Here is a 14117-nt window from a genome sequence, read left to right on the forward strand (position 1 = left end):
ACTTACCTTGGCAGGCTTTCCCAGCCTGACAATGTGTCATATGATTCAAAACATTTTTCATGGTTCGACAGTGTGGTAGAGAGCAGGCCCGAACCTCTCCATTGGCTTGTTCTCGTCGCTGACATTTATGAGCATGAAGCAGTAGAACCAGCTGCTGCTGTATTAGTTTGCGTTTTTCAGGATCTGCAGTGGGGCCTGCTGCAATTGCCTGTGTGGGTACAATCCCCACTGATGTTTGCATTTGTGACTAAAATAAAACAGAATTTAACAAATTAAATATTTTAGAATTCCAATTCATGTTCATTAATAACTGCTCAAATGAACGTAAAAGCTGGTAACACCAGTCACAGAGAGAAAGTTGGTATAGTTCTTTGTAATCCATCAGTGACTTTAAGAAGATCTAGAAACACAGAAACCAATACAACTCAGATGCAAGGTTGTTTCAAGTTCACCTATACAGTTATCATCCAAACAAGAAAACTGTATTACTCTGGACGGTAGCAGCCAAGATCTAACTCACTCTATAATACATACAAGCACTGAAAAGCTATGCATTATAGCAAGCTGAACAACAAGGAACTGCTAAGTTCTGCAGGTCCAAACGGTCAAGCACAGGCAATTTCATGCAGTTTAACCATATTCAAAAGACTGCCACTGCCTGATGAACTAAAAACACACTACAAATACTTGAGTTAGCAAAGAGTTGGTGAACCTTTTTGTTCTGTCTTTTGTTTGCAGCACACTCTTAAGACTTTATTACTGTGTACCTACGGACAATATTTGTAGTTTGATTTCTCAGTGGTCACACAGCATCTCTTAAAAGGCAATTATTTAGTACAATAATTTGTTGTCTTAAAAAAAGGCTGTCTTAGGCTAGACATGGTGATGCATGCTAGTAATTCCAGCATCTGAAAGACTGAGGTAGGAGGATTACTGTCAGTTTGAGGCTCACTTAGGCTACAAGTAAGTTCAAGGCCAGCCTAAACTGCATAGTGAAACCCTGTCTCCAGACCACCAAAAAGAAAGAAAGAAAGAAAGAAAGAAAGAAAGAAAGAAAGAAAGAGAGAAAGAAAAAAAGAAAGAAAGAAAGAAAATGAAAAGAAAGGCTTTCCACTAAAATCTTTTTTTCAAATACGGAAATATTTTGTGATTTGCTAAAAATACAAAAACAAGAATTGGCTTGCCCTCTTCTGTTTGAAACAAACCAGACCAAACATTCTTCTCAAGTACAATGAAAGTAGGAAAGGTCACCTGTAGGATCTTACTCTTTATGAACCACCAATATTCTTTAGACAAACTTATTATAAAGCTTTATCAGTAACAGAAATATAATGTCCCTAATATACAATAACATCATTCCCAGGGAGGGATTTCTAATCCTCTAACATTTTGATATTACAAGTTTTAAGTCGATGGTGCTTACTTTCCCTAAAATAATAATGCCACTCTTTTTTTTTTTTGGTACTAGCACTTGAACTCATAACTTCACGCTTGCCGGGCAGGCACTAGGTCGCTGAGCTATATATCCCTGGCCCTGATTTTTTAATGTAAGAACCAAAATTATGCATTTGCATTAAGGAGAAAAAAATATAAAAACATTTATTAATGAATCAAAGCTCCATTTATAAAGTTACAGTTTTCTGTTTGGGATTCATCTTTGTAAGAACTCATATGGTTTTACTCAGGAAGGAGCACAACTACTAGAAGCCTGAAGATGACACAAAACAAAGCAAAAGTTCTAGTTAAGGCAGAACACCCTGAATGTGAATTATGAAAATCCTATGAAAAAAGTCTTTTCCTTATGCTTTTTTTCTTGGTTATTAAAATAAAATAGGTAATATGTGTATACTGTAGGAAATCTGGAAAATAAAACTATTAAAGGAATTAAAAATAAATACCAAAAACCCAGGAATCTACTATTAACGTGTTAATAAGTTTTTAAAAATTGGTGTATTTTTACAATTCTTGCAGTTTACAATCATTTTGGGGACTGGTTACATACACATATCAAAACTTGGTTCCTTTTTTTCCCCTTATCTCCGTCCCTTCCTCCATCCTTGTTCACCTATTCCCTTTTTCATACTTGTTGATATTGTCTTAGCTAATGTTATGGCATATAGGGTTTACATTAATTAGGGTTCCTTGTTTCTTGCACCTGGCTAATACTTATTATTCTTATTTTCCCTTCCCTTCCTCTACCCTTTTTTTCTCGGACCATTTCCCTATTGCAAGAGGTCCTGCCCCTCTGTTCCTTTCTATCCACCCATTATTTTCTTTATTTGTACTTTATCACTCAAAATAAGAGATCCCATATGGTGTTTAAGCTTGTGTCTCTGGTTTACTTCACTCAACACTGTATCTGACAAGTGCATCCATTTTCCTACAAGTGTCATTTTTTATAGACAACAGAGATAGATACCACATTTTCATCTGTCTTTTTTTCTATGTAGATGCACAAATACATTCCTCATTTAACAACTGAGTTCAGTTCCTGTGACTGGGTTGACACTGAATGAACTGGTTGCAGTGAGAAATTGTATATAGTCTGTACATTACAATACTCAGAAGGAAAAAAGGGTCAAAGGAAACTCCATATTGATGACCTTGCTTTTTATTTTCATAACTCTTACATGCAGTATTGTAATGAATAAGAACATAAAACTACAGCACTGTACTACATAGTACAAATTGCAAACATTGCAGTACTCTATAAACAAGGTATACTGTACCAAAAAACACAATGAGGCTCTGTAAACAAGAGAAAGAAAGAAAGAGAGAGAGAGAGAGAGAGAGAGAGAGGGAAAGAGAGAGAGAGAGAGAGAGAGGGAGAGAGAGAGAGAGAGGAAGGGACAGAGAGAGAGAGAGAGAGAGAGAAGGAAGGAAGGAAAGGGAGGGAGGGAGGAAGAGAAGGCAGACAGACAAGTGGGCCATTAATGTAAGCAGCATACATCAAATGTAAGCCCAAATGTTTAACAGTTGAGCTGTTAAGAAATACCTACATATGAACTCATCAACATAATCTTGTATCTGATTTTCTTAATATACATGTTTGCATATATTATACTTTATAAACACACATATGTGTACATGTATGTTTCTTCAGGTTCAGCCTGATCCCATTGAGCTGTCTCGTACAGTAGGTTGATGTGATTTGTAATGACAACACAGTATTAACTTACTATATAACTGTATGCTCATTTAACCACTATCTCCTACCTAGGAAATAAAGTAGAACCCCTCTCATCTCCCTAGGTGAACCTTTTAGAGACCAGGTAGCTTAAACTACAAGCTAAAACCCATTTATTTATCTCCAACAGCCAGTACTGCAAATAATAAACATGAATACTGAGGTTTTGGATTACAAAAGTCAACTGTTATCAGATTATGTATGTATAATTTTTGTGGGACTGGAAATTGAACCCATAGCCTTTACTCTGAGCTCCCTAACCCCAAACCATTTTTTCTTTTGTGATAGAGTCTTGCTAAGTCACTAAATTGCCCAGACTAGGCTTAAACTTGCAATTGTCTTGCCTTAGCATCTACATACTACAATGCTGGTTATTTAATTTTTAATTTAATTGCTTTGAGACAGTTTTACTATGTTGCCTAGGGTAGTCTCAAATTTCTGAGTTTAAGCCATTCTTCGATCTCAGTCTCCCAAATAACTGGGAATAGCTGATATTGCAGGTGCAGGAGACCACATCTGGTTGGTTTTTTTTTTTTTTTTTTTTGCCATAATAAATAAATAAATAAAAAATAAACAGCCTCTGACTATGCTCTTGCTGACATTATCAATGCTAAAAAGTCTCCTCACTCAGCTTACCCTCAAGAATCAGAAGCTCCAACCAAAAATCAATAGGAACAGAGATGTAGAAAACTGTGAGAAACACAAGAAGACTCTTGTTTAGGTTTCTTCTTTTATATGAGTGAAAATTTCAAACATGCAAGAAGTAGAAAGAAAAGGCTACCATCATCACACCTTGGAAGATGAATAATCAGTCTGATTATAAGCTAAAACACAGTCATCCTCTGATTTGTCTACAATATGTCTTTTCCAGTTGGTCTGTACAAACAAGGATTCATGGCCTACACCCTGCATTTGCTTATCATCTTTAAAGTTGTTCATCTAATGTACCTTCCTGCTTTGTACTCATGGAACCGGCTTGCTGAATAGATTAAGCAGCAATGAATGGGAAAAAAGGGCAACATTTAGAACTGCTCTCGTCTCTCAGGAGCTATTCCTTGTCCCTATTCCTAATCCCCATTCCATTTCTCTAACACATTTTCCTACTTTTTAAAAAAATGAATTATTTCTACTTTTTCCTCTTTTGTTTTTCTCTAAAAAAAAAAAAAAAAAAACCTCTGTAAATCATAAATCTAATAAACAGTATATAAAGTAAAATATGTAAGAAGTCATAAACTCAACAGTAAAAAGGCAACCAAATTTAAAAATGGATCAAACAAGGCCAAGGATTTTAGCTTAGTGGTATAAGCACCTGCCTGGCAAGCGCGAGGTCATCTGTTCAATTCCTAGTACCCCCACCCCCCAAAAAAGGGTAAAGCATCTGAATGGAAACTTATCACAAGATGATATACAAATGGCAAATAAGCACATTACGTTCAACATCAGTAATCATTAGGAAAACAAATCAAAACTGCAACGAGGGGCTGGGGATTTAGCTCAGCGGCATAAGGGCCTGCCTTGCAAGCAGGCAGTCATGAGTTCGATCCCCGGTACCGATAAAAAGGAAAAAGACCAAAAAAAAAAAAAAAAACCCAAACAAATAAACAAGAAAACCAAAACACTGTGAGATACTACTTCACAACCACCAAGATGATTATACAAAAAAAAAAAAAAAAAAAAAAAGACAGATGCTAAATAACAGTGGCAACAATATGGGAGAGGATATGAAGAAAGTGGAATATTCATTTAATGCCACTGAAACTTTAAAATGCTGCAACTGCTTTGGAAAATAGTATGGTAGTTCCTCAATACAGAATTATCATATAATTTCAATTCCATCCTTAGATATACCCAACAGAATAAAAATGACATGTTCACACATAAACTTGTAAAAAGGAAGTTCATAACAATATCATGTATAATAGCCAGAAGATGCAAGCAACTCAAATGCTCATCAGCTGGTGAAGAGAAAAATAAAATGTATTATACCCAAAGTGGAATACTTAAAAGAAGAAATCATGACACATGCAACAACATGAACTCTGAAAACATGCTCAGTCAGAGTCTGTCACAAAAGGCCACATATCGCTTGATTCCATTCCTAGTAAATGTCCAGAGTAATAAACACACATATGCAGAAAGCAGGTTTATGACAGGTGATGGCTGAGGGCTCAGAGAGTGTCTGCTAATGGCAATGGTTTGAGGTGATAGATATGTTCTATATGTTCATCCTCTGGGGTGATGAAAATGTTGTAAAACTGACTGTGGTATACACATGCATACCATTACTATACTGAACACATTAAAAAGGAAATATATATGATAATTGAATTGCATCTCATTAAAGCTGCTTTTAAAAGTTCTATTTTGGGGCTGGGGGTTTAGCTCAGCGGCATAAGCGCCTGCCTTGCAAGCAGGCAGTCGTGAGTTCAATCCCCGGTACCGATAAAAAGGGGGGAATAAAAAGTTCTATTTCACTAGTCATCAAAGAATCTAACTACCAGTTATGAGCCTCCTCCGCCCCCCCAAAAAGAAAAAAATAAATCATGGAGTTGAGGGCACAGAGGAAAAGTAATCTCAAGTGTTCAGGTGAAAATGCAATTTCATATGACTTTGGAAAGGAACATATATCAAAAGAAAAAATGTTGAGCCAGACACAGTGGCACTTGTCTGTAATCCCAGCACTTGGGAGGCTGAGACAGGGATCGCTGAGTTTGAAGTCAGCCTGATCTACATATAAGACCCTATCTCAAAAATAAAAAGGACTTCTCTCCATTGTTGATCACCTTGTATTATGTTTTTACATTATCTATTATGTCCACCCTTTTGACTTGACCGATTCTGTTCTGTTATGTCACATTTGGTTTTACTCTCTTCCAAAAAAGTAATAAGAACCGTGGGAGCAATGAAACCCAAAATGTGTAATAGTCATGGTACAAAAGAGAGGAAAAGAAAGTGCTCCAAACTATATAACTGCGTGTATATTTAAGTGTATAAGATAGAAAATGATATCACAGAGTTTTATTGGATCAATGAACAGAACTGTTTGCAGTATCATTGATGGAATGTCCACTTTACAAGCTTTAATTTTGTGACTTGAACAATTATTTCTAAGATGACAATATGTAATCCATTAACTAGTGATTTCCTACTGTTCATTTTTTTTCTGTAAATCTGTATAACTTGTACCCTTTCCTTGCTTTTTTTTTTCTTTTCTCCTTAAATAAAATAAAAATAAAAAAATAAAAAAATAAGTAAAAAGGAAAAATCTGTATCTCTTCTGATCCAGTAGTTCTACTTGTAATCTATTATTAGGGAAGTAACTGGATGAGGAAGTACTACCACTTATGTGCCTTTAAAGATATCAGGGCTGATCAAAATATATTTTTAAAAAATGTATTTCAGTATAAGACACATTGTCACTTATCTCCCTCAAAACACTCCTCCTCTATTGTAACACATTTATCCCTTTGTTCTTGCTGCATTTTGAAGCAGTTTTGAGAGTTCTTTAATTTCTTTAGGTGAATGCTGCTGCCAAATGTCACCCAACAGAAAGACAGGTTTGCTAGAAGTATTAGTATGTCTTTGCTCATTGTATCTGGCACTGTGCTGGACTCATGGTTCTTCCCCAAAGTCAAAATGATCATGAAAGGTACATGCCTGGAACTGATTCATAATTCTGAAGTAGCCACATCAATGAAGACTTTCAGGACTCTTCAGAAAATAAGTTTAAGACTGGATAAGTTTACTCAAAGAAATAAGAATAACTGTCCGAAGTAGAGGGGGGTACTATGAAGAGGGTTTTGTTTTGTTTTATTTTGTTTTTTAGGTACTGGGACTCAAACTCACCTTGAGCTTGCCAAGCAGGTGCTCTGAAGAAGATGTATAGTAATATAACTTTCACTGTAATTATTTTTAAATTTAAATATTCACCATATTTCTAATCTCTCTCTCCATCTCCTCTCCCCACCCCGCGCTTTTTTTTTTTGGTTTTTCTGAGACAGGGTCTTGCTATGCAGTTCAGGATGGCCTTGAGCTCACTTTGCAGCCCAGGCTAGTCTCGAACTTGCAATGATCCTCCTGCCTCAACCTTCTGAGTGCTGGGATTACAGGTGTGAGCCACCATGCCCATCTCCATCTCCCTCATTCATCACACACATACAACTTTCTAATTTAATACTGAAAAACTCAAAAAAGTCTAAATGCCTGTCAAAAATGGACAAACATTAAGGTTATAGAAATATAAGGAATAATAGTTAATATTTATTATATTAATATATATTAATATATGGTCAATAAAAATAAAAGCAGATCTCAACCCCAGTCAAAGTCATCTAGGGCAGAATAGATAAACCAAGCCCTGCCTGAACTCCTGAGACAAAAAATAGCGAGATAACACAAAACAAGTATTACTTTAGGCAACAAATAATAATATGGTAGATCTTTAATCCTTAACAAATGGGTATTTAAAATATATTGCTTCAAGAGAAAGTGGTAAAATTGTACTACAAGTCATTCAATTTTTGTTTATTAACTTTAGGTGTCTGTACCTGTTTTTAGGTGTCTGTTTTTAACTTCACTATACCTCAATAAAATTATCTACTAGTTATATGATGGGAAGAGGGTCTTTGCTCTTTACAATTCTGCTTTGTATGAATGTTCTGCAATAAGCATCTACTACTTTTCTGGAACCAAAAAACATTCTAATTTGGAGAAAATTTTCTAGAAAAATGAAACTAGAAAAACAGTGGAAAATAAGAAATTAAATATTAAAAACTAAAATTGTAAAAATACTAGAAGATAGCGAAGGTGATTACTTTGTGTAATGCAAAGGTAGGAAAGACCTTAATGAGGCATCATAAAAGCCACAGCCCCCAAATATCTATCAGGGAAAATAAAAACACAAATCCATCTTTTCACCCTACAGAGACACATCTACCAAAGGGAATAGATGTTTCTATTTGTTAAAATACCACAGGGGGTATTTTATTATTTTTTAGGTTGATGCTTTACTAGATTTTCTAAAATTAACATGTATGTACCCTCACAGTGAAAATTAAATAAAGCATTTAAGAGGAAAATAACATATAACCAACTCTTAGACTTTAGTGTTATAAAGGGAAAGTATGAGGCCGGTGCATAAAAACAAGTTTTTCTCTCATAACTATACCTACAGGGTACAGATGGAACAAACATAAGATGATCAATAAGATCTGAAACAGAAAAGATAATACAAGAAAATATCCCAGGCACATGAGTTCCAAACTCAACAAAGAGCAGCTCATTTAGGATTTATCCTGCCCCAAGAGAGGGGCTCACTAAGGAACAACCCCAACTGACAGGCAGAAACGCACCTTGACTAGATTGCAAAGATGGTAACAGTAGAGTCCCCATCCTTAACCTCCCTATTTCAGGATGCAGCCCACTCAATTACCCTGGTTTTCTTTACACATTCTGACCACAGGCTGTACATGTGTGTCCGTCGTAACACAGCAGACCTCATCACTGGTCATACTGAATTATCAAATCACTTTTAAGGTTTGCCTCTACATATTCTGATATTCTTTCTTTTTTGAGACAGGGCCTCCCTATACAGTTTGGGCTGGCCTCAAACTCATAGCAATCCTGCCTCACCCTCCCAAGTGCTGAGGTATGTGCCACGGTGCCTAACACATATTCTTTAATTTTCAAAAGATCTTAACATGTATTCCTATTAGTATTGTTAGTGTAACATAAATTTGGGTAATTGACTCCAACTCCATTTTTTCCTTTGCATCCTGTATATTGAGGTTATAATCAGAGACACGTACAGCATATGCATGATCATTTATAGTGGCATTTTTCATAGAAAAACAAAAATTTTTCAGAAAGTGTCTAAGAATAGGTCAGAATGTCTTCAAAGGACTCTGTGTTCCAAACAGTAAGAGACTGATAGAGAAAGAACAGTGAAGAACATGTTTTTGTCCTCTACAGACCCAGGTTCCTAAGCAAACCTTGAGCTGAAATCCTACAGCTGGCCTTGAGATCCAATCAGTCCTAACCTTTATATCCCCATGGAGTCCAGAGTCAAGGTCTTTAGACATTTCCTCCCCCACCACATGGAAATGTGACCCTCCTTAACGTCCACTTAACCTCAGAAAATGACATCACAGCCGACATGGGGTAGGATAGGAACAGATCTGATTCCTCCAGAAGGACCCTACAATGGCTAGAACACAAAACTCTGGAATCACAAAACAGGGGAAATGCTCTTTAAATGTACACCTAGAAGAAACAAAAAATCACTCTAAAGTGATTAAGAAATAGAACACAGCTATTTAAATGGACAGAATAATTATTCTTGCATGCTTGCCTTTTTGCTTGGTGTTTACTGATACTTTATTTTTTGGTACCAGGAATCAAACTGAGCCACATTCCCAGCCCTTTCATAATGCTCCAAATCCCAAATTCTGGCCTGAATTTCTTACAACCCCATTTCGGGTAGAACCATTGGTTCCAACATCTCATATCTAGCAACAGAGCGCTCATTAAATGAACACTTCTTGTCCATGTAGTCTGCTCAGAGTGCATTGGCAACAGAGCTGTCAGAGACCAGGTAATAAATTCTTCACCTAAGTCTGGACAACTTGCAAGGTAGGCTTCATAAAATTTCTATTAAATCAAATGTTAACTGAAAACTTAGAAGGCAGCAATGGCAACAAAAATAATGACAATTAAGCATAACATACAGACAAAAGTGATGAAAAAATTGCAGGCACTAAAATTCAGAAAATGTTTATTTCATACATCCCTCCTTGGGAGACAACCCAAAGCATCTCCACTCCCACCTACAGAATGGTGACCTAATAGAGCCCCTCCTCTCCCTTTGTCAACAGAATTTAAATAATTTTTATATAGGCTGACCTCAAAAACAGAATCACAAATGTTTAATAACCAACACCCTTATTAATTCAATTCATGAACAAGTAAAATAACACATTGTATGTCTTATATTTATCACTCAACTAAGTCTTACAAACATCCTGATTTTAGAGATATGCATCTCTGCGGAGTACACAGAAAAGGTGCATCTGAGAATCATGAAAAATTAAATATGGTGAAAACTCAAGTTCTGAAAGCGGTTCTCCTCATCACTTCACTCACTTTACTGAACCTCATATAGCTCCCTCCCATCTTCAACACAAACACCTCTAGGATAGTCACTCCTCCAGCAGTGTGCTCCTTCTTCAACCCTCTTCACCTTGCAACCAGAATAATCTTTACAGTATGAAGACTACAAATGGTTTCTTTACAAACCAATAACCCTCCTCCTGTGTAAGACCCAAAACATAATCAAGAAGCTACAAAACAAGCTGTGTAAGAACAGACTAAAGGGACATTCCCAGCCAGCTAAAGGCTGCTAAAGCATGACATCAGTACATAAACTTCCTATCTGCAAAAAGGGGACTTGTAATGATGCCTCTTACAAAGTTATCATAAGGCATAAGGTAAAAGACAAGGCATAAATGTACATACAAAGATGCCCAGGTGAATCACACCTAATCTCTCTGCCAGCCCCACTGGGTCCCATTCTCAGGGAAACATTGAAGGCTACTTCCTGGATTATGTTGGCTTACAAACACATGCATGCCCCATGCCCTCTAGAATAGGGGTATAATACAATTTGCCAAGGAAGACACTCACCCTCCAAAGGCATCTCCTGTATAGCTCTCCCCTAAAGTCCATAAGGACTTTTGTGGGAAGGTACCCCTTGAGCAAGCAGCCCAGTTCTTATGGACAAAAATGCTTCCTCATTTTTCCATGATCCTGAGAAGCCTGAGGTGGCAGGACGAGTGGTTAGATTTCTATCAGATTCCAGAAGACAAACAAAAAGATGAGACACTATCTGTCAGGGCTTCTTCTAACCATTCACTAGAGTAGAAGATCTCAAGAGGGGTGACTATTCCCCAGGGGACATATGTATGGAGAGACATGTCTGAGTGTCACAAAGTGAAGTAGAGAGAAAGGGCAATAGGCATCTCACGGGTAGTGGTCAGGGATGCTGCTGAATTCCCCTGAAGGCCCAGCCCAATTTGAAGCAAGAAAACTGTGAGCCTTGAGGCCAAGAAGAGTCATCACACACAGAGTTGCAACTCTAATGTAAGAAGAGAAGCTTCTACCCAGAGCCACTGATTTGGTCCTTATTAAGCACATCTCTCCCAGCAAGTTCAGGTAGTAAAAAGGCTGGTAGAAACTTAGAATGGAAGGATTCTGTCACTCATTCATAGGCAAAAGAAAAAGGGTGAGAAAGTGAAGATTGATTATTAAGAGAAAAGGCAGGGAAATGAAGGTCAGTGTTTCCCTGAGTGTAAACTACGAACATTTCCTAGAAAAACCAAATGCTTTCACTCTGAAGCCTAATGTGCTACTTTTACTAAGCAGCACAAATAGTGGCGATCAGCCTTTGAGTCGACACCACCATCTTCTCAGTGAGGAATGGACACAGAGAGATCAGGCATCACAGGTGCTGGGTCTAAGGTTCCTGCAGAACAGAACCATTTCCAAAATTCCAGGACTGAGCTATGGGAGCACTGGGAAAGAACTGTTAGAACAGGATAATCCTGTGAATCAAAAGCTATGGGCAAGAAGGAAACAGACCACAAGGACGGGGAGGAAGGGTTCTATCAAAAGAAATAAAAAAAAACCAAGACTTTCAGTAGCTTTGTGGTTTTGAGAACATCAACCCATCCCTGTTGTGTAGTGCTGAAGATTACCAATCAAACTACAGGCCTTTTTTGCACATGCTACACAAGTGTTGTACCAATGAATTACATTTTCAGTACCATCTCCTTGCTTCTGTAAGAATGACAGTCCCTGACCAAGATGTCTCCCTCTTCCACCTTTTGATTCCACCCTGTACAAAAGAAATCCAACAATACTCTGCCCCCCCAACAGTCTCAAAACTTTGAGTATTATAAGTTATATTAATTTCTTAGTTTTGATAGAAGAAGTGCCAAAGTGCAGGAAGGTGTTACAAGGGGAAATGGAATGAAGAATACATAGTATTACATCGTATTACACTCTGTATAAATATTTTACAATAAAAAGCAAAAGCATTTTAAACATAAATCTCTGGTTTTTTTCCTGAAACTTTCCCACTCATTACTGCAAGCATACATGGGTAGCAGGTTTGGAAGATCTAGAGTCAGCAATAAGCCCAGGGAAGAAAAGAACTGGCTGTTCAGGGCTTGACGAAGCAAGTACACATCAGACATCCAGCAGCTGAGGTGTGCAGAGCAGAATGAACAAAAGATGGCACTGACCCTCAGTGTTCTGAATTAACAGATTATATTCTGCTGTGAAAAAGAGATTTTTCCATTAATATCATAGTTCATTAGAGCAGTGGTGGTAAAACACAGTGGCATGCTTGCCACTGTGGGCTGTATGCATCACTGAAAGCTCTAACAGGCTCATCATCACTGCATTAAGAGGGTCCACAGCCAGTTTTTATTTTACACATGATAACATGCACAGAAAATGAAAACATGTGAATCATCTATAACACCTGTCTCATCAATACAACACAGTCCTTGAAAGATAAATGGGCTTCTACTATTGATAGCTTTAATCTGCAGCAAGGGTTAGAAAAAGCAGTATTACTAATTCTCTTGATTCTAAAGAAAGACAAAATGATACATGTACATGAATTCTCTCCATCAACAAGGGAGTTGAGGAGAAGTTGCTAAAACATCCTTACTTAACCCTTCTGTTGCTAGCTCATCATAAAAAATATAAATCTCATTTAGAGAGCTACTCATAAGAAATATGGGTTATATTCCTATCACCCCAAACAACATTTTTAGTTAGACTTTCTCTGTGAGTACAGTAAAATCTATAAGCCAAAGCACCCACTAAAACCCACACCACTGACAGCCAAGGGCAACTTACCATATTTGGCACACTGGTGACAGAAGTATTCTTGATGTCAGCAGGGAAGGTAGGCAAACTGTTGACCATGCTCTGTTTGCTGGATAACTGGGGGTTTACCCCAGTTGCTCCCATTTGCTGCCCTCCAGTTTGACTAAAAGGTTGTCCAAAGGGACTTGTGTTACCAGTAATTCCCATCTGAAATGAAAACAAATTTAAGATCAGCTGTCACAAGGCAATCAAACATAAAAGGTTTTAGAAAGCTCAGTTCACCTAATGATAGAAAAATTGATATTTCTTGTATTTATTCTGTATTTCATTTACAAAGGGATTACCACCTGAGTCCAGTCAGGATGATAATGTTACTCAAAACACTATAGTTACAGACAAAAGGCTAATAAGCTGCTCCAAATTGCTACACTTAGCCCCCATTTAAACATACCCTCTAAAAGGAAGTACTTTTCTCTTTCCCTTTCAGCCATGATCCCTAACTTAACCCTAGGCCCTCTGACCTAGATGAGGGCTTCAGGAGCAACGATATGGGCAGTTCCTTCAGTTCAATCCTTAATTATTCTGTATTTCTTTAAGGTTCCCCCCATATTTGAACTAAGTTTTCATTAGTTCAAAATTCACAGCAGAAACACAAGCAACAAAATTATGTAACATTTGGGATTTGCTTCAAAATGGTCCAGTGAGGAAGCCAGTGATGGTAGGAGGTGTGAAAATTAAAGGCAGTGGCAGCATGTTGCTAGCTGCTAACCACATGACAGTAAGGATGCTGGACTGTATCATGTCCTCTACTATTATACATGTTGGGGATTTCCCCTTTAAAAATTGTTGAAAAAATTAACATGAAGCTGGACATAGTGACCTATGCCTGTAATTCCATCTACTTGAGAAGCAGCCTTGGCAACTCTTAGCAAGATTTTTGTCTCAAAAAATAAGGTTAAGCATGATGATGCACATCTATAATCCTAGCACCTTGCGAAGTTGAGGCAAGAAGGTCACAAGTTTAAATCCAGCCTAG

The 14117-nt window shown here is 37.3% G+C and overlaps 1 protein-coding gene across 2 annotated transcripts in view; it reads right to left on the reverse strand.

Annotated features, from left to right (window-relative positions):
* The window catches only part of Crebbp (CREB binding protein), a 128547-nt gene that overhangs the window by 57969 nt on the left and 56461 nt on the right, over nucleotides 1-14117 (reverse strand). For both annotated transcript variants that reach the window (XM_063226394.1, XM_003477712.5), the window contains exons 3-4: nucleotides 13112-13288; nucleotides 7-247 (exon numbers count right to left, since the gene is read on the reverse strand). In XM_063226394.1, coding sequence (XP_063082464.1) covers nucleotides 7-247; nucleotides 13112-13288 — 418 coding nt within the window. The remainder of the gene's footprint in view (nucleotides 1-6; nucleotides 248-13111; nucleotides 13289-14117) is intronic.

The sequence above is a fragment of the Cavia porcellus genome, unplaced genomic scaffold (assembly GCF_034190915.1).
Source record: "Cavia porcellus strain 051 isolate PalLab524CR breed Dunkin Hartley unplaced genomic scaffold, mCavPor4.1 scaffold_16, whole genome shotgun sequence".
Lineage (NCBI taxonomy): Eukaryota > Metazoa > Chordata > Mammalia > Rodentia > Caviidae > Cavia > Cavia porcellus.